The sequence below is a fragment of the Eretmochelys imbricata genome, chromosome 6, assembly GCF_965152235.1.
Source record: "Eretmochelys imbricata isolate rEreImb1 chromosome 6, rEreImb1.hap1, whole genome shotgun sequence".
NCBI lineage: Eukaryota > Metazoa > Chordata > Testudines > Cheloniidae > Eretmochelys > Eretmochelys imbricata.
In genome coordinates this window covers 37,432,638-37,460,155 of record NC_135577.1, presented here as the reverse complement: position 1 = coordinate 37,460,155, position 27,518 = coordinate 37,432,638, and the positions used below count along the sequence as shown (strand labels likewise).

General features: G+C 41.4%; 1 protein-coding gene across 3 annotated transcripts in view; it reads right to left on the bottom strand.

The window, feature by feature from the left end:
* Window positions 1–27,518, bottom strand: part of USP47 (ubiquitin specific peptidase 47) — a 94,490-nt gene that overhangs the window by 19,099 nt on the left and 47,873 nt on the right. For all 3 annotated transcript variants that reach the window (XM_077818413.1, XM_077818416.1, XM_077818415.1), the window contains 9 exons: window positions 23,261–23,337; window positions 22,900–22,955; window positions 12,553–12,665; window positions 11,142–11,246; window positions 9,266–9,476; window positions 8,678–8,793; window positions 7,282–7,401; window positions 5,135–5,912; window positions 190–365 (listed from right to left, as the gene is read on the bottom strand). In XM_077818413.1, coding sequence (XP_077674539.1) covers window positions 190–365; window positions 5,135–5,912; window positions 7,282–7,401; window positions 8,678–8,793; window positions 9,266–9,476; window positions 11,142–11,246; window positions 12,553–12,665; window positions 22,900–22,955; window positions 23,261–23,337 — 1,752 coding nt within the window. The remainder of the gene's footprint in view (window positions 1–189; window positions 366–5,134; window positions 5,913–7,281; window positions 7,402–8,677; window positions 8,794–9,265; window positions 9,477–11,141; window positions 11,247–12,552; window positions 12,666–22,899; window positions 22,956–23,260; window positions 23,338–27,518) is intronic.

The following is a 27,518-nucleotide window of genomic DNA, read 5'->3' as shown; positions in this document are numbered from 1 at the left end:
CAGAACTGATATTAAAAGTCAAAAGTTAGTTCTCTTCTAACATTGCATTAACACTACCAATGTAGCAAGGATGCCATGAAGTAGGGTAGTGAATTACATCCAATTAGTCTGCAAAAGTTGCCTAGTCAGCCAACTAAATTTGGTTCTATTGTATAAGTTCTTAATTATTCAAAAGCTCATTTGATTAACCTTATTGTCATCAGAAAACGATGAAAGTGTCTCATTCAGCCGAACACTCTCAAACTCTTGATTGCTGGCATAGACTCGAAAGACCTTGAAGTGAGAGGAGAGAACTCCAACAAAGGGCTCCAAGTTTTGCTTGAAGGCAGACAGCGTAATTCTTTTATCAACATTCACTAGCAACCCTAAAAAACAAAAATAAAAACCCAACCTTGTGTTACAAAGTGCCCATTTAATTTGTGAAACCAGGTTTCCATACACTTGTTCACGGTTATTTGTATGGTAGCAATGCCTAAGAGTGCCAGTCATGGACCAGGTCCCTATTCACATTTTATCTATATTTGAACCTAAATGGCTTACCCACTGTCAAACAGGAAGTCTCTGGCAGAGCAGGGAACTAAACTTGGGTCTCTAGTGTCCCAGGCTAATGATCTAACCACGAGATCATTCTTCTTCTTCTTCTTGGAATTTTACAAGTTTGAAAACTACAAAAGATTGTAACTAAATCAATTTATTCTATCTAAAAATCCACATTTTTAAGCCCTATGGGAATTATTCTAGAATATCCTAATAATTTCTATGGGTGGACAGAATGCATCGCAGACATGTGGCAATAGGAAGGTTTCCTTTGTTCAGTGTTCAACTTTACATTTAAATCCATCAGGAAATAAGCGCTTCGATTTACTGTTACATTTCAGTCTGCTTCTGTTTTGATTTCTATGTAGTTTCGTATTAGAGTTGGGAAAAGTAATAGTAATAGTAGTAATAACGTTTTCCAAATAAAGTCTTAGTATTTGGTATCATAAAGACAACATATAATATATTGCTTTTACCAACAGCAGCTTTGTGAAACTCAGTGTTGAACATAATTACACCGTAAGAAAAACAGACTTCAGGAGACTAACTGAAAGCTAGAGATCTGGTCCCCAAATTGTGGGACACATGGGGTGCAGAGGAATGTTCGGGGGGCATGGCAGGGAGCGCCACCCAGTCCTGTTCTACCCCCAGCTCTACTTTGGCTCCCAGCCCTGTCCTGGCGTGGGGATGGGGTGGGGAGAGCAGACAGATTACATTATGGGTAAGGGTGGGGGGGGGAAGATATGACATCTAAATGCCTATCACTATTTATCTGGATCTAGAGCCATGGTCTAGGTGTTTCTATCCCATTACCAACACTATATGCCATCCAGCTTTTATATAAGTCTCTAGCTAGCAGATGTGAATTTGAAATCCTACCCATTACCCTGCCATTGGAAGAAAGGAGCATGCTTTCCCTTCTCTTCAGCCCACCCAGGAGCCTCTTAGCTACTTCACTGTGTATGTGGGGGCTACCACAATTCTACTTTACCGAGGATGGATGTGTTTGCTATTTCTGTACCCACCTCGCCCTGGCTGCTACAGCTCCATCAGTTGCTACTCACAGCTTTCCCAATCAGCAGATTAACTTCCCAGATTATTCTCACTTGAACTGCTGCCCACAACATTTTGAAAAGCTGTGATGAGGCCCTACAGCACTCTGTTTACAAGTTCAGAAAGGCATCACTACCACTGATTCTTGTTTGAAAGGTTGCCTCTGCAACCATTAAAAACTATTAAAATAATTTTAAAGAGAAAGATCAGAAATGATGATTTAGGTCCTTCAACTCTCCAGAGAAATTTTCCTATTGGCAACTAGCCTTTCAAGACCTTTTTGTATCTTCAATCTCAGTATATTATTTGTATATCAAGCTATTCAATATATTTATTGTGCTATAATTCAGTTATCATTTTTATACTCAACAGTAAATCTCAAAGCTTTAATGTACTAGTCCATAATGAAGAGTAACAAGAAAACCTGCTTGCTTAGAATATTTTTATTTTGTCATGTATGCAATTTGGACTAATTTAAGAATTACAATCAACTGGAGCCTACACTATTTAGACCTATTCACATTAGGCAATATTATTCCAAGAACACTTATTTAGAGCCAAATACAACATGATGAAACACCTGTCCTACTGAAATCAATGGAACTATACAAGTAAGGCAAGCAGGATTGGTCCCTTATTTCCAGACAGGAAGAATTCTTTCAAGGGCAGATCCTCAGCTTATACAAATTGTCATAGTTCATGGACTTCAATGAAGCTATGACAATTTACACAATTTGAGAATCTGCCCGTCTGCCAGTAACTAGCCTTTATCATTGCTCATGAGAAAGGATACAAAGAATGATGCAATTTATGGAGCTTATTTGTAATATAACATTACAAACCAAATTAAACTATTTTAAACAAGCATTTTAAACTATACTATATAACAGTGGGAATGTGCTGCTTTTTCTAGGTTTAATCTAAAGTAACAAAAAGTACAGTGAAAGGGCCTTATGACAAATGATTGCTAAAATAGGAGAAAATACATAGATACATTAAGTGATTTATGGATGCTCTCCAACTGAGTTATTTTCTGAAGAGAAATCTAAGTATAACTCTAAACTTAACATACTTCAAAATTGTTCATGCTGCTGTACAAAATATATTTCAGCAATTTTTCCTCAATATACCACCAATTCATACAATGCAATAAGAAAGCATAAAAATTAACCTAAGAAACTAATACTTTTGTTTACCTATTTCTGTAAAATTGATCAGTATTTGCAGCGGTTCAAAACCAGATTAGGAAGAAAGTCTTTTCAAGTTTTAAAGGTAGATTTTTACAATTTTTGTTCTGACTTCTGCAGTATCCATTGTGACAGCAGGCCAAATGGCTATAGAAAAGTAGTGGGAGACAGATATATTAGCTCCAGGCTAAACAAATCCCTGGTACCACGTTAAGTGAAATGGAAGCTGCTCCAGGTCAATTAAGACACCTGGGGCCAATTGCAAACTTTCCAGAAGGCAGGGAGAATGCTAGGTTGATTGGGACACCTGAAGCCAATCGGGCTAGCTGAAACTAGTTATAAGCCTCCCCATCAGTCAGATGGGTGTGCATGTCAGGAGCTGTGGGAGGAAGTTGTGCTATTGGAAAGGTTGAGTACTACACACCATATCAGGCACAAGGAAGGAGGCCCTGAGGTAAGAGTGAAGTGGAGCTTGAGGAAGTGAGGGCTGCTGTGGGGGAAGTAGCCCAGGGAATTGTACATGTCATGTTTCTAAAAGGTCAGCTCCCATAGCTGATACTATTAGGGTCCCTGGGCTGGAGCCCAGAGTAGAGGGTGGGCCCGGGCTCCCCCCCGACCTTTGCCCCCTGATTAATCACTGAGACTGGGAGACAACAGAGACTGTGCAAGAAAGGATAACTTCTCCTCACCTCCCTCGCTGGCGTATGATGAAAATGGCTCAGTAGACTGTGACCCTTGTCTCTAGAGAAAGAAGGGTTACATGGAGGGTCACAGTGAGCCTCTGAGGCTAGCGAAATCCGCCAGGAAACACAGGACCCACGGAGGCAAGGACAGAGCTTAGTCACACTGATTCTCTAATTGCGGTTTTATAATAAAAACAAATGTTCAGTAAATGCTGTGTATCAAAACCATAGCTACAGGTTACAAAGGAAGTTTATTTACTCTATTCTTACTACTTCAAAATGTCTGGTTTCATAAAAATCCTTCAGTTCACAAAAAAAGTCCATTACCACCCACATTTTCACTTGGTTATCTCTTTTAGCATCCTAACGTAAATTTATACTACTTTAGATATCTTATATTTTTCTTACTTCCCAAACTTCTCTTCACTTTAATTGCTGCTATTAATTTCATGCCAATCTCTTCATTATATACCACCTACAAATAATCTAATATGGCTTTGTTCTTCTTTCCTATATACATATATTTAAAAAAATAGTATAAAATATATGTTCAGGATCAACAGCAATGAGACTCATTTGTGTTAGACTCTTCAAATTTGGTATATCATTTTATTTGGGACCAGATATTCCCCTGTACTTAACCTACTGTCCTGAGGTTAGTGAAGCTCCACATGCTCTAGAAACCTGAAGGATCAATAGCTGTGGAAACAAAATGCATTTTGTTCCACAGGAATTCAAGACACTTTACAATAAAAATATCTAAACAAAAATGATAGTATCAAAATTGTTAGGATAAGTTATCACTACTATTTGCTCTTTGTCCTACAATGTGTTTGCTTGTAGCTCATTGTATGAAGTCAGAAAAGCTATATTGCATCTACCCTCTAGCGATTTTTTTCAATAAATATATACAAGGTGCTATTTCCACGAAAATGAAGAATTATGACTGTCATTCTGTTGTTCACTGGGAAACTTCACCACTTTTCTTACAAGAGCTAAAGTATTGTAACATGGCTTAGCAAGAGAACATGAAAATATATTGTTGCCACATTGCTAAGCATTTTGAAAAAATGCGTTAAAACTGAGTGCTTCAATGGTCTAGTTCAGCAGTTCTCAAAAACTTTAGCAATCCAAGGATCCCCATTTTGATTTAAAATTCTTCGAGGATCCCCAAGTCCCCCTCTCAGCCTTAGGCCCCACCCCCGACTCTACTCCTTCCCCCAAGGTCCCACCCCGTCCCACCTCTTCCTGCCCCCAGCTCACTCCATCCCCCTCCATCACCCATTCTTCCCCACCCTCACTCACTTTCACGAGGCTGGGGCGCAGGAGTGTGGGATGCAGGCTCTGGAAGGAAGTTTGGGTGCAGGAGTTCCAGGAGCAGCGCAGAGTCACGGCAGGCAGGGAGCCTGCCTTAGCCCTGCTGCACTGCCAGACTTTTAGCACCTAAAATCTCCCAGTTTGGCTTCAGTAGCCTCTGGGAGCTGGAGCTAGAGCCTGATGCTGGGAGGGGAAGGAATTGATCAGCGTGGCCCGGGGACCCCCAGGGGTCTGCAGACCCCAGTTTGAGAAACCCTGGTCTAGTTACATTTTAACAGTCTGTAAAAAAACAAAGTGTCTCCATGTTAAAAGATAGATGGATTAAAAGGTATTTAATAAAATAGAATAAATACATACATTTCTGTCCTTCTCCTGAACCTTCATCTGCAGCATATGGCTCTGCTTTGAAGTACATGTATTGTGCTTCTCCCATACTCTTGCCACTTTCGTCATATTCACTGTCAGTTCCAGAATCTTCTTCTGCTGTGTCCCAGGTTTCTTTTTTTCCTTCATTTGCTTTAGATCTCCTACTACTTGTGATGCTATGAGAGTCAAGTCCATTAGCCAAGGGGATCGGGGCATTGTCCACATTGCACAAAGTGTCACTGCTGTGACTGGAACTAAGAATATCACTGTCCACTGAACTTGTGCTTCTGTCATTATTCACATCAGAATCTGACCGCTCCTCTGACTGGAAATTTTCTGGATCAGAAATCCGAGTTTGGTTTTCAAGTTCTCTGTTTTCTGCTGATGCTAAAGAGTCTACCTCATTCAAAGGTGATTCAATGTTTTCAAAGTCACTTGTTTCTGTGCTCTTGCTACTGTCTCCATTATCCCCCTCCTGCTCTTGCTGTAACGACAAGCTTTTGAGTTTTTCAGTGCTCTCTTCCAGGATAGCCTCTACAGATATCATATTACCCAGAGATCCTTTCACTCTTGCACAGGCTTCATCCAAATTGCCCGAATCTCCACTCGCTTTTTGATTGACTGTCCTTTTAAATTGAGACCCAGGAGAGTGTTCTGGCAATGAAACATATAGCCTGATTGTGTTTGCATGACGATCCAAAAGTTTCCACAAATGGGAGTCCGTATATGCCATCTGGCGATCCAAAGACTCTGAACTTTCAACGAATACCTAAATATAAAATCATACAATTATTCTAAATAACTACATTACTAAGTAGTATAGGCAACAACATACAATATATACTAGTATTCAGAATGCATTGGAAAGATGACAGTATAAAAAATTACTCTGTTTTTAAATCCCAGTTTTAGAGGAGATTTAATAAAGGATACCTAGCCTATTAATCATTTTGAGAGCTAAATAATTTAGTTTTGCATATATTAAATAATCATACTAGGCAGATTACAAATAAGTTGTAAATAGGTGGATAGGGCTCCTACCAGCACTATTTCACAACTAAAATATTGTAGGCCAAATTTTAAAAACACTTTCCTACATCTAGAAGGGTAATATGCATACAGAGTAAGCTGCACCTGTGCACTTGTATTTTTATGATGGAGTCAAGGTTAAGACCCTTTTGGAAGAGGGACCCTAAGTCTCTTACTTGATTTTATGATATTGTTTAAGAAAGTGCAAGCCCTTAAATATATGCATGGTTGATGCAAAACCATAGGTTATTTGCATCTTAAGATTCAAAGGGCTGTTTTGGTGGGAGGTGAATTCCTGTTTCCCTTCCTCAAAGGTTTCCATGCTTTATTGAGATTTCCTCAGATGAAAAGGCTTTGATGCAAGCTCATTATGGAGTCGATCAATACTGTTATTTTGCTCAGCTACAGAACAATACAAAGCCCTCACAAACCCCCGCTGATCCAGATGCAATATTCCTGTGTAGCAACATGTTCTGATACCAACAAACCATTCTTGACCCCAAGCCTCAAAGCCAGAAGATAATTAATGGAAGAAATGTCCCCTGTGACCAGTTAAACCACCACAACAGTAGACACCAAGACAAAGCTCCATATGCCAAAATACAAAATTATTCAAGTTCTCACCTGCACTAAGAAGCTACTGTTGGAAATATTTACTATAAATACTCTGATCAAAGCTACCAGATTGTAAGAACAGGTTTTTTGTTTGTGTTTAAGTTCTGAAGGAACTCCCTTTCCAGGAGCAGATATAATGGTCCAGGGTCTTGAAATACAAATTATACCAGTCTGTGAGCAATAGACTGCCCCAGCTGCCTTCATAAGATCCAAGCACTAATGCTGTTGAACATCAAAGATCAGTCAGATTGCAGAACGCTGGAAACAGCTCAACCTTGTCTTATCCATCTGGTTTCAGATAACTCTCTTACCCTAGCTCTCCTAACAGTACAAAATTTGTGAGGTTCTCAAACTGAGAGGCGATTTTGGTCTGAAGAAAAAAAATGAAGTAAATTATATATCCAGTTCTACATAGATTTTTCTAACTTTTACAATACTTAAGTAATGGTTATAAATATATTAGAAAAGAATGATTTAAAAAACAGAGATCTTACCTTATTACTTCGAAAAAACCCTTCAGCTTTCAGCGTTTTGTTGCCCACACTGAGAAGACGCAAGTCATTGTAGCAACGTTCCAGTACTACCCGCATCGTTTCAGCAGGCAGACGTACAGCCTACAACACCATAATGCAGTTTAAGAAAAACAGAATTTCCTTTCATAAATATTGTTACTTGATTTCTAAAAGCTACCACATGGGAGGAGAAACCTGGGTTATTATTAGAATATGTAAAATAAAGAGATTAAATCAGCCTGATTAAACTGTTTAAAAAGTTTGAAGGGAACAGTACAAACCATTCAGTCTCACTGTTTTCACCTTGTCATACAGGATGAGAACAAGGGTACCTTAATGAAATTAGAAGGCAATAAATTCAGAACTTTTGAAATTCACTTCTGCAGGAGGTCAGTAACAAACAAATGTTTTTAAGAGGGTTGGTTAAATTTTTAAATGGCTAGATATTTGTAGCTGTGCAAGTTAAGACGACTGGATTCTTTGCACTCTCTCATTCTTCAGGACATAATCTGACTGACTACCTTCTGAAGCATCAAGTATTCCCCACTGGTCAGCCATTTTTTATAAGGAGTTTTGATAAAATAAGTTGAGTAAAATTTTATTTTTGAAAGCAAACACAAAAACAGGATCGGTTTCAAACCCTGTGAAATAGAAACAACTGCAAAATTTTGAATTTTGCAGGAGATTTTTTCCTTCCTTTTTCCAGTGATATTTCATATTAGGAACAGTTATATGGGAAGTTACATAAGGACTGACTAAGCTCAGTTTTATTCCACTATAATTCTAATAGCGACAGTGGAGTTACTGTAGTCTTATACCACTACAATGATGGTGAATCAGCCCCCAAATGAAGGCATCCTATGCCATATAAAGTGGTCAAAAGTGGTAACCTGCAAGAGCAGTAAAACGCAGTAATCCCATAATAAAACAAATTCTACCTCACCTATTTAGAAGCTGAAATTCAGATTTCAGGATTACGCTGGAATTTGAGCCATATATATTCATTCATATTAACACTGATTGTGAGATTCCCTGTTGAGCCTCTGAGGGGCAGCACAGAACTTTCAGCTCTGGGGATGAAGGGATTTATCCTAATTCTTCGCTGTTCTCAGGGAAGGAGAGGACAGCAGCACTACATATTATTACCCTACCACTAACATGCTTCCTACACCAGGGGCTTGTGAGGGAGTCTTTGCATGCAACTGTACACGTCTTTTTCTGTGTCTGTGTCACAGGAATCTTCCCCTGGCTGGATATGGGGCTGTCGGATCCCTTTTATGTAGTCTGAAGGCATGGGAGCAACATGAGGTTCTCACCCATGGTATTTAAATCATACTATGTTTTCATATTTAGATTGAATTAAAAAACTATAAATTACCTTTGAAATGAGTTCCTTGAATTCTGTAACTGTCTGATTCAAATAAGCTCTCACACTGATAGAAGGAGCAACAGATTCAGTCTTTAGGTCTACTACATGAACCTTCACCATAACCTCTGTAGCAAAGAGAAAATATGGTACAAGACATGAATCAGTTAAAAAAAATAGAAGTGTGATGTTTACAATATGCCGTTTAAAGACTATCATTAAATACACGTGTTTTAACTCACTCCACTAGCAGTCACAATCACAGCATTCTACTTTCAGGCAGTAAGATAAGCAACTGATTTATGCCAACTAGATAAAAATGTTATTCAGTGTATTGTCTAATTATAGCAAAGCTTTCTAGCACTGCTTTAATTAGACTGTCAGCATCTGCTACATAAAAATGTAACAATTAAAACAGTTAACACTTCTGAATGCTGCAGGTTTTACTAGAATCTAATTCAAGAAAAAGATCTCATCCATTCACACTCTTAAGCATTTTTGTTTCACATTGCAGAGTTTGTATTTATCATCATCATCATCACCACACCATACATTATAAACTTTAAGCTGATTTTGGATTTACAGAACTATATTTCTTACCTCCAGGTTTATAACACTGGAAAATCTGGTCAGGTCTTCTTGTTTCCAAAAGTAAATCAAACATGTATGTTGATTTGACTCCTCCAAGTAAGAGTCCCATTGGTATATCCTCCTCCTCCTCCTCAAATGATCGCTCCAAATAATCATGGAACTCATCATATTTAACAAGACGACAGCAGTCCAGAGGAACTGCTTCTTCTATATCCATTATCTAGAATGTAAATGCAGAAGTGAAATTAAATACTATTTCACAATAATGTATATATATTTTTTCTTTAACAATGCATTTCTTTCCACTCCCACAATAGCCCTTGAGAATCCTGGCATGGTTCTTCCTGGCTGCATGAACTTCTCACATGAATCCTGACCTAGCCAAGGTCCTACTACCACTACCCTTTCTCCCACACATCTCTTGGCACACACAGTATTTAACTGGTAATGCCACTTGGATTATGGCTTTGCATGTCAAACAATCCCAAATAGAAGTGAAAGAGCTGTTGTGCTCAGAACCTTATGCTACTACTTTTATCAGGCCAACAGAAGAACGTTTGAGGTTTGTTTTTCAAAATAGACAGAGTGGTTGAAGACAAATTTGTCCTGCTCAAAGCAACTATGACGAGAGAGAAGAATACAAGTGAAACCCAGCGTAGTTGGAGAGGATTGTGGAAACAGGGACCTTGAGCACCTGAAGACACAATCTAAGAAAAATGTCTGGACAACAACGAAGGTTACATATTGGCTATAAGTGGTGACTTCAGGGCCATGGCATAAGTACTGTAAGCCCCAATTAATAGAGTCATGTGATCACGTCACAATGTGAACTTTCAGTTTAAAAAACTAAGCTCCTATTCCACGATTGCAAAGAAAAGCTTGAAAATATGATGTAAGAGTACCTGACAGAGCAGCATCTGCACATAGAGCTATTGTTTCAGGCTAAGAGGAATGAATTGCCCCATGCATCTCAAATGGGGTATTCACTCCAAGACCCCCTGCTCTGGAGGGCCATGCTAACACCACTCTGGCAGAGAACATGGTGAGAGGCAGGAATGAAAGAACACAGCAGGTCCAATCCATCCACCAAAGCAGATACACCCCAGCTGCTGGGGTTAGCACTGAAGGGCCCACATGCTACCACTACTTTTGTGTTGGTGGGAGGGGGTTTCCGGAGGTGAGGGTGGCAAGCAGAGACTGACCTTGCTGCCTCTTGTAGGAAGGAGATGGAACCCCACTGTGGCTGCCCCCCGGCAACCCTGTCACCACTAGATTACACAGGAGTTGTGGTATGCCTAGGGTCCTGGATTTCCTTAATCCGTCCCTGGCCTGGTTGTCCCTTATAGTTAGATGTCTTTTGAAATCTGAGCATCTACAACACATGCTTCTTTTAGTCTATCTGAAAAGAGTCATCCATTGGCCCCCTAGAATTAGGAATAATGTCACTGGATCAAGTGTTCAGAAGCCTTCATGACAATTATTTTTTGCCTATATTTATTTTCACGCTATTACTGCGATCCTACTATAAACTGTCATACTTCCTCAAAGTAAGGAGATCAGAGTTAAATCACTGATAGAAGAAAAAAATCACTTGTGATAAACCAACCACAAAGATGGCATTGAGGTTTCAGAATATGGTATCTGAAGTCAAACTGGTTTTTAAAAGGAAGTGTTGGTGCCACACCAATTATACAAAAACCTCATAGCTATCAACGGAATAACTGTCAGTAGTATCAAAACAGAATGCCTTGTGCTGCTTTTCTATATAAAAGAGAGCAGTCAAAGATGGTAATATGAACATTCAAAAATATACTATGGACAAATATTATGCATCCGTCAAATTACATCAGCCAGTTTTGCTACATTGCCAGGCCTGATGCTATACCTTGTAAGCTATTTCTACAGCTTCCTTCAGTGTCTTGTCCTTATGAACTTCTAATTTATTCTCCATCATTATTTGTTTCACAGGATGCATGCAGAACAATTTTATCTGTAAAAACATCAATAAAATTAATAAACTTAGTCTGTCACAAACGTATTTGCAAATACAGTACACTGTCATTTATTCAAAATCCTATTACCAGAAAATCTGATCCCAGTGTGACCCCAATTAGCCTTACAATAATCATCTGCTAATAAGTTGTCAGTGAGCCTTTTAGCACCTATTAATGCTAATCAACAGCTTTGCTCTTTTAATGCTTTACATTCTGTACTTTAATAAAGAGTTAGTTATTGAATTTATTTTCAATAGCATTATTTTTAATTCTTTAACAAAGTACTAAGTGTTAAGCATTAACACCACAAAGCTATTGATTAGCTCTAACAGGTGCTAAGAGGCTAACTGAGAACCTATTAGCAGGTGATTCACTAACATAGGGCTACATGCGTGAAACTGCAGCTCAAAATACAACTTTCTTTTATCCAAATGCCTGGATATCTGAAAGTTTGGGGTGTCTTCCTGGCCATTTGGATAAATGGACCATACTGTAATGTCTTTTAGTGTAAAACTATGTTTGAATGGACAGCGATATCTTGAACTAACCAAACAAAACACACCTGGAGCAGTTCTTCAGCTTTTGCCTTATTTCAACTGATTGAAAACATTTTAAAAGGCAACACTGGGGTGAAGGTGGAAGAGAAACTGAATAGTAGTATTTGCTGAACAAAAGGTTTAAAATTACAAGTCATAAAGTGCCAGATCCAGAACTATAGAGATTGTCTACTATTTGGTCAATGTTCAATATAAAGAAATAAATTTTATATTAAAATGCATCCTCTCTCAAAGTCTACCAACAAGGGATGTGAAAGTACAGTTTCATGTTAATATAATTTTTAAGGCTGTACAGTGCTGTCACTGCAAAACAGCATCTGCTCCTAAGGCAGACTGATTGAAATTCACCCTAAGAACTGCATGATCACAGCTCCCATACTTTTTCTTGTTACATATTTTCAACCAGAAATTTAAATTTAAAAACCAGACAAGGAATCTCATTTCTGAAGGAAACTTCTAGGGGCCACACTGGTATACAGAAAGATTTTGAGTGTCAAAGACTGCTAAAATATGGCACTTGTTTACTTAGTGGTTTAAAATTCTGTAATCTAGCTGACTACAGATGATAGCCCTCCACTTTGTATGGCATTCAGATATGTAGCGCCTTAGTTTTTATTGAGTTACCTATGTAAATACTTCACACACTCACTGTAAGACTCATGGTATTGTAGTAATCATTTACAGCATATTTCAACTGTTCTTAACAGAAGTGTAGAGTCAATGTTAAACAACCTGGAATTCTAACCTTGCAAGTATTGCGCTCAATTTCACGTTGCTTCTTTTCTTGCTCTTCTAACTCTTTTTCTTTCTGTACCAATTGCTTAATATGCTCTGGATATTCATTCACTTCAAGAAATTCTATAAATAAAAACAAATTAAATGGTGATTAAAAGGAAGCCTACTTTTTAAATGGCACTTTTTTGTAGAATTCTTCACTGTTTGCAATATCCTCTCAGCAACCTGACAAATTCCTCCCTTCCTACTTTACTCTTTTCAGTTAAACTACTGACGGTTTTCGCCTGTGTTTTAAGGCGAGGTGAAGTCAACTTGATGTTATTTCTTCAGTTGTACTCCAGCATTATCAAAGAGGTTAGAATTCCACTGAAGATAGTTTTCAGAGTAGCAGCCATGTTAGTCTGTATTCACAAAAAGAAAAGGAGTACTTGTGGCACCTTAGAGACTAACGAATTTATTTGAGCATAAGCTTTCATGAGCATCCGATGAAGCGAGCTGTAGCTCACGAAAGCTTATGCTCAAATAAATTTGTTAGTCTCTAAGGTGCCACAAGTACTCCTTTTCTTTTTACTAAGGATAGTGTTAGATAATAATGCAGAGTCAGCAAGGAGTTTTGCTGTTTATCAAGGGAGTCAAGACTGAAGACTATGTTCTAAAGAAGAAGTTTATTACAATCAGCTCACTCACCATCCTGGAATAGGAGAATATTCCAACTTATATCATCAATATCATGATAAAATAAATGTGTTCTTTTTAACATAGAGCAGTGCACTAAGTAAGATTCTGTCTACAAAGGGAGAAATGTAGAATCTGTGACATTTCTCAAAAAGTTTAAGGAGGAACAAGTTAACACCTGCAAATGAAGCTGTCTTTTGGCCTACAAGTGTCACGCCCTGTGGAACTGGACACAATCCTAAGAAGTAGTTTAGGATGTCACCTCCTTTGTAGAAGATGTGGGCTGGCCATAGTTAGGCATTGGACAATATGAAAATCATAAAGGTTAGACACTGATGATGCTGAAAATTGAGAATCCTTACGATTTTTGTTTCCTGAGAAAATACTATCCAGTGTATCTTTGTGAAAACGTGCTCAGCAGTTGATTAAAATTACAGGTTTTGTGGCACTTCGGAGTAAATAGCATATGGAAATTAATGGTTCTTGCTGGAAATGACCAATATTTCAGTCATTCAAATTTTGCATCACGTCTATGTTCTCTTCTCTTAGATATTCTATTTTAGCCATATATTTTGTAAAAATCCTTGAGCTGACAGCATTCTATCACCAAGTAACTCAACCTATTGCAAGCTGGAGGATTGTTTAATGGTCTCTAATTCGTATCTTTGTTTCCACTAAAGGATATTGTTAGGATATAGATATTCAGGCCTGTCTGTAAAGGCCTATACTCTAAGAATTTAGGTGTATTCTTATCACTTGGCTAGTGATAGAGGTATAAAAGAAAGAATCAAAACCACTGTCTGCCAGTGTAAGGGCCTTCTCTTACTGTGACAGTTTGTGGCCCTGTGCTTAGGCTCAGGCCTTTGGCTAAGCAGCAGAGGCAGCCATAAGCTGGGAAGCGACCGGTCACATCCTCACATTCCAAACTAGTCACATTGAAATAAGGTGCTATTGGGCTGTTAGGATACAATCCTGTCCTGATAATGCCTATCGCCTCCAGAGAAAGGGAAGTGCCTAGAAAATGTAAAAGGAAACTTAGTTTGATAGCATCCTGTCTGGCAAGAACTCACTTATCAATAGCTGGGATGTGAAATCCTCACTTCTGTATTGTTTTGTCATTATAGTTCCCACTTTGCTGTTGTTTGTCTGTATAATCTCTGTCTGGTTCTGTGATTGTTCCTGTCTGCTGTGTAATTAATTTTGCTGGGTGTAAACTAATTGAGGTGGTGGGATATAATTGGTTACATAATCATGTTACAATATGTTAGGATTGGTTAGTTAAATTTCAGGAAAATGATTGGTTAAGGTATAGCTAAGCAGAACTCAAGTTTTACTATATAATCTGTAGTCAATGAGGAAGTGACTGGGTGTGGGTAGGGGTGGGCATGTGGGTGTGTGAGATGGGAACAGGGAATGGGGGTAAGAAAATTGGAATCATGTTTTGCTAAAGGGGGAAATGGGAACAGGGAATGGGAGTAAGGAAGTTGGAATCATGTTTAGCTAAGGGTAGGAATGGGAACAGGGACACAGGTGTAAGGCTCTCTGGTGTCAGAGCTGGGAAGGAGGATACTAAGGAAGGAAACTGGAATCATGCTTGCTGGAAGTTCACCCCAATAAACATCGAATTGTTTGCACCTTTGGACTTCGGGTATTGTTGCTCTCTGTTCATGCGAGAAGGACCAGGGAAGTAAGTGGGTGAAGGAATAAGCCCCCTAACAGATATGATATTTCTTTATAGCTATTTTATACTTAAAGCAACCCAACTTCTCAGAAATCATTGGAACCTGGTACTTAGCCTATAGTTGTTCTCTTGTAATTTTTTTCCCTGTTACACACAAAATGTTGTATTTCCTTCGAAGCTAGAAGTATACCATTATTCATTGTATGTAGAAAAATACTGGCACGGGACAGGGATAAGGAAGTTACTTGCCTTATGGTAACTGGAGGTTCTTCAAGATGCACATTCTCTATCTGTATTCCACTGTGGAACAAACATGTGCTCCATGTGCCCCAAGTCAGACAATTTTGGAAGCAGTGTCCGTTGGCATGCACCTGGTGCCCTTACCCTCGGGCCTCCAAATGAGGAATTAAAGGGCATTTCGGCCAACCGCCTTTCTAGTTCCTTCTTTACCACAGATCCAAGTGAGGTCTGAAGCACAGGGACCACACATCACAAATAACCTCCAGTTACTATCAGAAATCTCCTCCTCCTCTTTGAGCGCTGATCCCTATGTGTATTCTACTGAGTGACTGACGAGCAATACTCAAGAAGGAGGAAAGGGCAAGGTTGCAGGCAGCAGAGCAGCTTGAAGGACTGCTGTCCCAAAGGATCCTTCAGCAGCAGAGTACTGTACTTGAGCATAATATCTCGCAAAATATGTATGGGAGTCCATGTCACTGCTTTACAAATGTCAACCAGATACACTTCCTGAAGAAATGCTGTAGATGTTGCTTTTGCTCTTGTGTAGAATGAGCCCTCAGACCCTTGTGGTGGAGGAAGGTGAGAAAATTGACAGTAAGATACAACCAGAAATCCACTTCATGATCCTCAGAGGAGACAGTTTGACCTCGGACTCTTTCCTCCATAGAGAAAAAGAGTAGGAGATTTTCTAAATCAATTGTGTCTTTTGTACATAGAAGGTTGGGATCAACAGGGCTCCCAACTGACCTACCTTCCTGGCTGAGGTGATAGCCACAAGGAATGCCACTTTCATAAATAAATGAGAAGTGGAACATGTAGCTAATGGGTTGAAGGGAAGCTTTGACAGAGCTTACAGCACAAGGTTCAAATGAGGGGCAGGCTTCCTTTCTGGTGGAAAGGTTCTAATTAGGTCCTTTAAGAATCTGATAGTCAAGGGGTGAGTGAAAACCAAGTAACCATCAGATGGCACATACTGCCTGCTGCCAGGTGGACTCGTACAAAACTCATGGAAATGCCATCCATTTTGAGAAAAAGACGATAGTCCAAAATTGAGGGAATATCCTCTTACTTGGGCTTCTGACATGCCCTGATGAAGAAACGCTTCCATTTGGCTGAACAGGATTTCCTACTGAAGCTTTCTGCTGTTAAGAACCGTTTGTAGGGATTCCAAACAGGAAAGTTCTAGGTGTTGATAGCCATCCAAAAACCAAGCTGTAGGCTGAAGCATATTGGGGTTGGGATGCTTGATTCTGCCCCTCTCCTGGGTCAAGAGATCAGAAACTGATTGGATGCCAGCAGGATAACAGCCACTGGAAGTACGGGAACCAAAACTGTCTGGGCCAATATGGGTCAATGAGGATGACTCTTGCCATGTTTTGATGAATTTTCTCAAGGTAGGATCAGTAAAGAAGGAAAGGTGTAGCTCAGATGACCCAATGATAAAAGAAGGAGAGCATCACCCTGAGAGCGTAGACCTAGAGCACCTCTGGAGCAACGCACATTGCATTTCTTCTTCGTTTGGGAGCTGAACAGAACTGAGTGAAAATGTCGTCTACTACTGACTTGTGCAATTCCCATTCGTGATAGATGGCAAAACGCCTGAAAGTAACATAAGCAGAGTCTGGCAAAAGGGATAACGTAAATGCATGAAGCCGTTTTTTCGTCTTAGCGTGCCTGCTCGTGTCGATTCCATTCTAGGTGACTCACAAACATGAACACTATGGTAACAATTCCTTCCAGAGTAACAGCTTCTCTAACATGCTCTGTCTTGCTTGATTTTCACAATACTCTGTGGATTAACGGCTCCGTAGAGAAGGCATACATCAGAGCCCCCGACCATGGGAGCAGGAAAGCATCTGAAAGGGACCCTCTGTCGGCCCCCTGAATTGAACAGGCACTTTCTGATTTGCCTGGATGCAAACAAGTTCACCTGACTACCTCTGGATGGAGTGACCACTCGTGGTGAGAAGGTCCTGCTGAGGCGATCTGGTTGCTAAAGTGTTTCTGGTTGCTAAACACAGAAGTTCCAGAGCCTGAGGACTTCTTGGCAAAGGACGAAGACCGGGCTCCACCTTGCCTGTTGATTTAGAACACAGCAGTGGTATGGTTAGTCAGGACCTGAACCACTCTGCCTTTTATATGAGGCAGGAAAGCTTGACGGGCCAATCGTACCACTCTGAGCACCCTGAAATTTATGCGTAAGGCGCAATTGCAACTTGACCAACAACTTTGCATACAGAGATTGCCCAGCTCGGCTCCCCATCCCAGAGCCGAAGCATCAGAGACCAGGTTGATTGATGGGGACACGGCTGCGAAGGGGACTCTCTCCAGCCCCAATGTGGGGTCCAATCACAAAGTGAGCAACGACAGTATGTGGTCCAGAATCTTGACTACCTGGTTTATGTTGTGTCTGTTGGCAACGTAGACTGGCGCCAGCCACATCTGGAAGGGACTCAGATGGAGCTGTGCATGCTGGACTACGTAAGTGCAGGCTGCCATGTGGCCCAACAGCCTCAAGCACGTGTGAGCGTTGGAGAGAGGGTGGGCTTGCATATGTGAAATTAGGTCTGAAATAGCACAGAATCAGGCTTTGGGGAGGATGGCTCTGGCCAGAGTAGAGTTGAGGACCGCTGCTACAAACTACAAGTGCTGCACCAGAATTAACATTGATTTCTTCTCATTTATCAATAGACCTAGATCGCGATACTGGAGCAATCAGACTGATGTGCCCCCGCACCTGATGCCGAGACCAGTGCTTGATCAGCCAGTCATTGAGGTCTGGGTAAATCTGAACGTCCCGACACCTCAGGTAAGCGGCCACTGGTGCCATGCACTTTGTAAACACTCTCAGGGCTGATGAGAGACCAAAGGGCAGCGCCGTGAATTGAAAATGGTGCTAGCCCAACACAAAGCAGAGGACACATCTGTGTCCTGGGAAAATGGAAAATCTGAAGGTGGCATATCAGTCTCCCAGATCCAGGGAAGGGATGGAGGAGGCCAGGGAGACCATGCTAAACTTCAACTTCTCGAGATGCCTGTTGAGGCTAAACAGGTCCACGTCTTAAGCCCCATTTTGCTTTCGGGATTAGGAGATATCGGAAGTAGAATCCTTTCCCCTTCATATTCCAAGGGACCTCCTTCATCACTCCCAGCTGTAGGAGGTTTTCTACCTCCTGAGCAAGCAGCTGCTCATGAGAAAGGCCCATGAAGAGGAACTGGCGAAGGGGGGTGGGAGGCAGGGACAGTCGAGAACTATAGGGTGTAGCCCAAGGACATTGCGTTGCGCACCCAATGGTCAGATGTCACTCACAACCCTGCCGACTGGAAGGGGCATAGGCAGGTGAGGAAAAAACAGGAGGATGGAGCCAGGTACTTGACTGGGGTGCCGTCCCCTGTCGCACCTTCAAAATGCTCATCTCTCGCCCCTGTGGTGTTTTGAAGGGCTGGGTTGAGCAGGCAATCGCGAGGACGAAGGGCAGTGTCACTTATTCTCCTGTAGGTCCCCTGCCGGGAAGACCCCCAGGACTGAGGTGGAGGAGGCAGAGGAGGAGGCCAGAACTGCTTTCTGGCCTGCTGCGGAGTGTGGAGGCCTGGTGACCGCAGGGTGGCCCAGGAGTCTTTAATGCCATGCAACCTTGCGTCAGTGAACTCAGAGAAGAGCCCCGCGCCCTCATACAGGAGGTCCTGGATGGTGGCCTGCTTCTCTTGGGATAGCCCCAAAGATTATGACCAAGAACAGCACCTCATGGCCCCTGCCTAGGCAACCACCCTGGCAGCCAAGTCTGTAGCTTCCCATGACAATGAGGGTGCCCTTTGCCACCACTTAGCTCTCCTCCAGGATCGTGGCAAACTCAAGGGCCAGGTCCTATGGAAAGGCCTCCCTGCACTTGATAAGGGAGTCCCATAAATTAAAATTGTACCTGCCCAACAGGGCTTGGTGGTTGGATACCCAGAATTATAGGCAGAAATATTTATTCGACAGCCAGCCTAAGAGGTCTAGGTGTTTGGGGTCTTCATTTTTTGGTGTGCCGCTCATTTGTCTCTCTTGTTAACTGCGGACACGACCAGCATCCCCACTGATGGATGTGTATAGAGATATTCAAACCCCTTTGTGGGGACGAAATACTTCTTTAGGACCCCGGGTGGACAGGTAGTGCAAGGCAGGCCAGGGTGGAGGATGATACGAGATTGAACAAGCTGTCTGATTGCTCCTCCAACTCCTCAATTTCGAGGTTTAAGTTGGTAGCCATCCTTTTAAGGAGAGCTTGGTGCTCCTAAACGTCGTCAGGGGGACAGCTAATCCCGGAGGGCATGGCCACCGCTTCAGCTGGTGACAAAGACGATGAGGGCATCACCAGGGGAGGGGCGAGTTCCCCTTCCCTTTCTGGAGATGGCGCCTTGGGTGTTGGTGCCCATTAAGTTGTCCCCATGGTGGAAGTATGGGACCGGCATCCCACAAGCCACTGACCAGGCCACTGATGCCGTGCTGGTCTCACTGGCCAACAGGGATTTGTACCCCCTTGGCAATGGGCTGAACCCTGACTCCAACTCGGAGCAGTCCCCTTCTGGTGCCCACGGAGGGCCTGTGGAGGCCTGCGTGTGCTGGCTAACTCTCATTGGAGACTGGTGTTTAGAGGGCAGGGATCGCCACCTGTCCCTCAAGCAGTACCGAGGCAGCAGAGATCAGTGCTGCGATGGTGAGCGGTCCTGCACCAGCGAGGACCAGTGCCTAGCAGGCTGCCTGGGTGATAAAGATCTGCACGAAGGTGATCTTGGGAGGCTGGTTGGTATCCAGGAGCATGGGTCTTGGTGCCTCAGTTCCAGCAATCTGTGCCTCGTGGAAGAAGAGCTCGGCACTGGGGACCTGGGCTTTCTAGCCAGCGACCAGGGTTGCAGGACCAGTGTTCTAGGCCATGGACAAACACCTGTGATCCGGGGACCGATGGTGCTCCCCTGCCCTTTGGGGAGGTCCCATGACTGGCTTGCCTTGGGGCTGCAGGGCCTTAGCCACTTCTGGCACCTGGCATAAAATCTGCAGTACCCGTAGGCCCACCACTCCTTTGGCTGCACGGGTCATCTCGGACAATGAAGGTCCCTGTAGAAGCCGGGATCCCCTACCACTCCCAGGAGTTGGAGGCGAATCCCTGGCTGGGCTAGGAGGGTCCAACCTTAGCAGTACTCCCCTGTAGCTCCAGGGTGGGCATGTGTCCTGAACTAGCTCCTTTGCCCAGAGCCCCCTTCTCCTCCTTGGAAGGTGCTGGGGAGCCCTTTTTCTTCTGACAGTTCTTGGGCACCGGCAAGGGGGAACGGTGCTGGGAGAATCCCAGTGCTGGTGGGGCACTCTGCACCGATGTTGAGGTGCCAGGAACGGAATCCCATCGGGAGGGCTCCGATGCTGGGCATAGCGCAGCCTCCATCAGGAAGGCTCTCTAGCAGAAGTCCATCTCCTTTTGGGTTCTGGGACAAAAGTTTTTGCAAATCCTGCACTTATCCTTTATATGGTATTCCTTCAACAGCTGCTGTGAGGGTCACTGATAGGCACTGGCCTGTTGCATGACAAACATGGCTTAAAGCCCAGGGAACGGGGCATGCCCCGGTCCAGGGCAAAGTTCCAGCTGGACTCTAACCTCTAAACTAACAACTAACACTTACTTAAAATGCAGTCATTGAAACAATGGTATTGAAGTAGCTAGACTAATAAGCAAGCAAGGAATAGTACAATTCTGAAGTTGCAAAATGGCCTTTTTTGTCTAAAAATATGACCGAGCTCAAAATTCACTATACAAGTCCAAAATATATCTAAAACCATCTTTTAATTAAATTCCAAGGGGTCAATTCAAACTGATATTTTGCGGTTCTCTTCACTATGTTTGCTGCTAATTTCCTTGACTGCGTAATCTTGCTCATAGCTGTTCTGATTGACTTTCTGATCAATTTTATGCAGTCTAAAATTTCACCCAGCAGGAAAGGATTAAGGGAAACTGATGATTGTCTAGCTTTCCTTCTAATACAGTTACAATGGCAGAATGTTATTACGTAGGCCAGATTTTCAATCCATTCCCCACATACATATGCTCAACTTTGCATGCACACACAACTGAGTGCTGAATGCTCTATCACCCGTACATGAGGTGATGGAATTCATCAACTGCATATGCAGGTGACAGCCATGCATCTACAAATAGATGGGACTGCCACCTGTAACATAGATGCACACGTTAAGATATACTGGCCTGCTTCTCAACCACATAGCAAGTACAGCCAAGAACACTTTCTCAACCTGCACCTGGAGAGAAAAATGCAACTTCTTCTCTTTGATGAAGACCGTCATGAATTTATTCATGTTGACATTGACGCCATTAAGAAACTGAAGCTGAAGACCATTACACCAGTGCTTTGGAATCTGTATTGACTGCCAAATAAGTTTCTTGGTGGAATTCACAGTGCTGATTTTAACAAAGACCTAAATGGTTTGTGACATGTTTCCCACAAGACCACCTCTCTCCCAATGCCATACTGCTCCTGTTGAGATCAGAGACACTTAAGATAAAGCTCCCTTGTTACTGGGTCTGACCCTTCATTATATACCGTGCAAACAATCCCTAGTGGGGCACCTAAGTGCTAGCACAAATAAATGGAAGTAGGCAATTGAGAGTACTCTCCCCATAAGGGATCACTGCTTCTGGATTTTACTTACTCTGGTTCACCAGAGTCCAAATCTGTCAACCAGCAGGCCCATCTTATCCCCTAGGTATTTATGGCAGGGAGGGTGTTGAGAATTGCAGAGATCTATGTGAGGTGGAAAGGTTTCTAATCTGCTGGTACTGGAAAAGCAATCCATTATGCTTGTGGGGTGAGAGGGCGCTAAATTAAATTATTTCAGGAGATCTAAAGTCCTGGTAGACACCTATTTTTGATATCAATATAAAAATAAATGAATATTCGGTATGGCTAAATTTAGTTCTAATACCAGCTGTCAGAATCTTTAAACAATTTTGAATGTTTTCCAGCACAGAAACTGATCTATCTTCCCTTTGTGGCAATGGACTGGGGTTACACTAGATCTTTACTTTCTTTAAAAATATAGCTTTGAAATCACAAGCCAATTTAATCTCTGCAGTAATTTCACTGATTCTTATTCTAAAAAAAAACACACTATTCTGACTGATTAGGTGGTAGTATATTTTGTGTAGCTATTACTGCTGTTTTGGGTACATTTCCACAATGGACCATATCTCCCTGGATTTTAAAAAGGAAAAGAAAAAACATGGACTAATCTTCATATGTTGGTTCTTCCCACAATTTGATATTTTAAAAACAAGCTTCTACTTTACAGAGCTTTCAGACACTGTCGCACCCCCTTTTCCCCCTCCCCGGTGTTCTGGTGCTGAATGGAATCTCCTTGTTTAAAGTATTTGAAAAATATCTACACATAGAAGAGAAAGAGCTTCTGAAGGCCTATGGGTTCTGGTTATACCAACAAGTCAAAGAACAAACCTTTCAGTGAAACTTATCAAACAGACACTCCTGTCCTGATACCATGAAATATCACACTGGCAAGTGAGAAAATTTTAAAAGGGTAAAGAGTAACTACAAAAGTAAATTGCACTTCTACTTTGCCTCATGTTTAAAAATTACTTAAGCTCATAATAAGAAAATCAGGTCTAACAAACATAGCAATTAGAACCCCATATGCACTCTAAAAAGCCTTCCTACTCTGAAATTAACATTTTTAGTCAAAAAAAACCCCCACACACTTACTTGCATTTCTTGTCGGATCCTTCAGTCTATATATAAGCATATATGCATTTGTGGAGCTAGTAGGGAAAATATTTTTAAGAATATCAGTATCTGACTTGGAAGCCAAAATAAAACACTTTTATTAAAGTTATTAATACCATAAATAGCCGTATATGGCAACTGTAATACTGTGTATTAATTCAGTAATCACAAATATTGTTTTTAAACATGAAATTCATACTATTGCTAGAAGTTCTGAAATTGTCAATTTTTAGAATTATTTTATATAAACATAGTATACCATTTTTGCCATAATGTGGCATGCAAAAGGTTTGGCTGGTTTATATCAATATTATAAAAGAAGTACTAGAGAGATACTAACCTAGCAAAAGCACTGGAATAATAGCCTCTGCTTCCAGAGGCCCCACCATATGTTTTCTTAATATCTTCTTGGGTTATCTAGTAGCAAAAACATTTTTTTTTTAAAAAAAAGTTCATTCTTTGTCAAGTAACAATAGTCAGTGAGCATTAATTGGAAAAACTGACAATCATACTAAACTCATTACTATTTTACATTTGTTTCTTTTTATTTTCTAAATGAGCAAGAAAATAAAAGTTGTGTGTCTAAAAGTGATTAGGTCTCCCTTTTAGGTGGAAAATAAAGATCCTTAAACTTTTTTGAAGTGTGAGTTTCTTAAACAAATTTTAATATGCATTATAAGAAACATGACAGCAAATACAGTCTCTTTCAACTTCCATACACTTCTATAGCATGATTTGAAAATTCATATGAAAATTCAAGTAAATATATTCAATGTAGAAAATCCCAGAAGGCACATTTCCTAGTAGATAAGAGTTCAAAGAAGGTCATACTTCAAAGAATCAGTCCCAAGTGGAAAAATGTGTGTAGACAAAAAGCAAGTTGTAAGCTCTCTTAAAACATGTTGGGTCAGCTACCAAAAAAACCCCTAATAACTACAAGTGATGGATTTGCCTGATTTAAAATGGTAAGGTAACAGGATGGCTTTGCTTAAGCTACACCTCAAATTCAATATTGTATGTGTGTGTACACATACATCCCCCATAGACTTGGTCGGTCCTAAAAGCATCCACAAGCATCACCATCATAACTTTTGTAAGTGTTTTGGTCGTAAGGCTACTAAATTCTTTTTAGGGACAGAAATCTAGGATAAAATCCTTACTCAATGGGAATTCCGCCATTGACTTCAAGTGGAGCTCTTGTCAGTCAAACAATAATGGAGATTTATAGTTACATTTAGCATAGAAACATAGGACTGGAAGGGACTTCGAGAGGTCATCTAGTCCAGTCCCCTGCACTCATGGCAGGATTAAGTATTATCTAGACCATCCCTGACAGGTGTGTGTAACATGCTCTTAAAATCTCTGATGCTGGAGACTCCACAAACTCCTAGGCAATTTATTCCAGTGCTTAGCCACCCTGACAGTTAGGAAGTTTTCCTAAAGTCCAACCTAAAGCTCCCTTGCTGCAATTTACACCCATTGCTTCTTAGAATCATAGAAGAATAATAGAAGATTAGGGTTGGAAGGGACCTCAGGAGGTCATCTAGTCCAACCCCCTGTTCAAAGCAGGACCAACACCAACTAAATCATCCCAGCCAGGGCCTTAAACTTCTACGGATGGAGATTCCACCACCTCCCTAGGTAACCCATTCCAGTGCTTCACCACCCTCCTAGAGAAATAGTTTTTCCTAATTGCCAACCTAGACCTTCCCCACTGCAACTTGAGACCATTGCTCCTTGTTCTGTCATCTGCCACCACTGACAACAGCCTAGCTCCATCCTCTCTGAACCTGCCCCCCCTTCAGGTAGTTGAAGGCTGCTATCAAATCCCCCCTCGCTCTTCTTTTCTGCAGACTAAATAAGCCCAGTTCCCGCAGCCTCTTCTCATAAGTCCACAGCCCCCTAACCATTTTCGTTGCCTTCCACTGGACTCTCTCCAATTTGTCCACATCCTTTCTGTAGTGGGGGGCCCAAAACGGGATGCAATACTCCAGATGTGGCCTCACCACTGCCGAATAGAGGGGAATAATCACTTCCCTCTATCTGCTGGCAACATTCCTACTAAAGCAGCCCAATATGCCATTAGCTTTCTTGACAACAAGGGCACACTGTTGACTCATATCCAGCTTCTCATCCATTATTTCCTAGGTCCTTTTCTGCAGAACTGCCGCTTAGCCAGTCGGTCCCCAGGCTGTAGCAATGCATGGGATTCTTCCCTCCTTAGCGCAGGACTCTGCACTTGTCCTTGTTGAACCTCAGATTTCTTTTGGCCCAATCCTCCAATTTGTCTAGGTCACTCTGAATCCTATCCCTAGCCTTCAGCATATCTACCTCTCACCCCAGTTTAGTGTCATCTGCAAACTTGCTGAGGGTGCAATCCATTCCATCATCCAGATCATTAATGAAGATGTTGAACAAAACCAGCATCAGGAGGGACCCCTGGGGCACTCCACTTGATACTGGCTGCCAGCTACGCATCGAGCCATTGATCAATACCAGTTGAGCCCACCGATCTAACCAGCTTTCTATCCATCTTATAGACCTATTCTTGTCTTATCCTCAGAGATTAAGAAGAACAATTCTCTCTCCTCCTTGTAACAACCTTTTATGTACTTGAAAACTTATGTCCCCTCTCAGTCTTTTGTTTCCCAGACTAAACATAAGTCATATTTTCTAGACCTTTAATAATTTTTGTTGCTCTTCTCTGCACTTTCTGAAATGTGGCGCCCAGAACTGCACTCAATACTCCAGCTGAGGCTTAATCAGCGCAGAGTAGAGTGGAAGAATTACATCTCATGTCTTGCTTACAACATTCTTGCTAATACATCCCAGAATGATGTTCGCTTTTTTCCGCATCATGGTTACACTGTCAACTCATATTTAGTTTGTTGTCCGCTATGACCCCCAGATCCTTCTCCGCAGTACTCCTTCCTAGGCAGTCATTTCCCATTTTGTATGTGTGCAACTGATTGTTCTTTCCTAGGTGGAGTACTTTGCCTTTGTTTGTATTGAATTTCATCCTATTTACTTCAGACCATTTCTCCAGTTGGTCCAGATCATTTTGAATTTTAACCCTATCCTGCAAAGCACTTGCAACCCCTCCCATTTTGGTATCGTCCACAAACTTTATAAGTGTACTCTTTATGCCATTATCTAAATCACTGATGAAGATACTGAACAGAACCGACCCCTGCGGGACCCCACTTGTTATGCCCTTTCCAGCATCACTGTGAACTACTCATAACTACTCTCTGGGAACGGTTTTCCAACCAGTTTTGCACCCATCTTATAGTAGCGCCATCTAGGTTGCATTTCCCTAGTTTATGAGATGGTCATGGACACTATATCAAAAGCTTTACTAAGGTCAAGACATATGAAGCTTTGGAACAGGATAGGATTACCACCACTACCTTTGAATTATGGCAGAACTATCATTAACTCTGAGCAAGCAGGAAGTTGCCCTTGTCTATTTTAAAGGGGAAGGCATAAAACTAAAGCTGTCAAGGCTTTCACATTTAATAGGAGACTTCCATTCCTACAAGACTTTCCCTCCCTTAATCATCTGGACGCCTTATGGAAGTTCACCAGCACCATCCTCAAAGTCTTTACAGGAAGACAGTGCCAGGACCATGCACTTTTCTCCCAGGGTCAGGGAACAGTTCCTTAAGAGAAGAGAGATGGGAATGTTAAGACTTCTCAAAATCTTTAGCCAGAAAGAATATGTTGTATTTTCTTTTGTATAGAGGTGGCGTGGAAGAAGGGAGACAGTAAATAAAAAGAGAGCAAAATTAGCCTAAAAAACTGAAGATTTCTATTAAACAGGATAAAGCAGCATGGAGAAGCCATAACATGTCCTGAACAGCTGAAGCAGGTAGCCTTGCCTCTTCCCATATCCGGAAATCTCTCATATTGCTTGAGAATTAATAACAGCACCCAATGAACTTCCTATATTGCACAGACAGTGACTGACAGACCTTTTTGCAGGAAGAAGACCTGCTCAGAGGAGCAAACAAACTGCCAATGGGGTGGGGGCACCATGACAGCAAGTATTGTAGAATGAGCCTACAATGAAGACTTGTACAGTGCTACCACAAAGAATGCACCATTATTTCCTAGCTATTTGGTTTGCATTGCTACCTCCATTTCTTGATCCAATAGTGAAACAACAGGCAAAGAAGGGGAGGGAGGGGAAAGGGATTAAAAAAAAAACAAACACACATTTAGAAGGCATTCTTCCCTCAAAGAGAAATATCTCAGGTCCTCACAGATCCAGACAGGCTAAATCATGCAGTCTGCACTGATGGTGGCTGGAAATATGAGAAGACTTAATATATGAAAAATTAAAATAATCACATGTATCATTCTTCATATGAAAAGATTTTGCAAAAGCACTTAACATTCAAATTAAGTAATGAATTATACACACGAACAAGTTGAGGCTAGATGATGAGAAGCTGAAAAAGTGATATAAACTAAATTCAAAGTCTATGCACTGTAACTTCACAAATATGCACATTACTTCAAATACTACAAGTGAGAGTCATGAACAATAATAAAATCTCATTGTTTCATTTATGAGGAAAACAAAGCAGCAAATA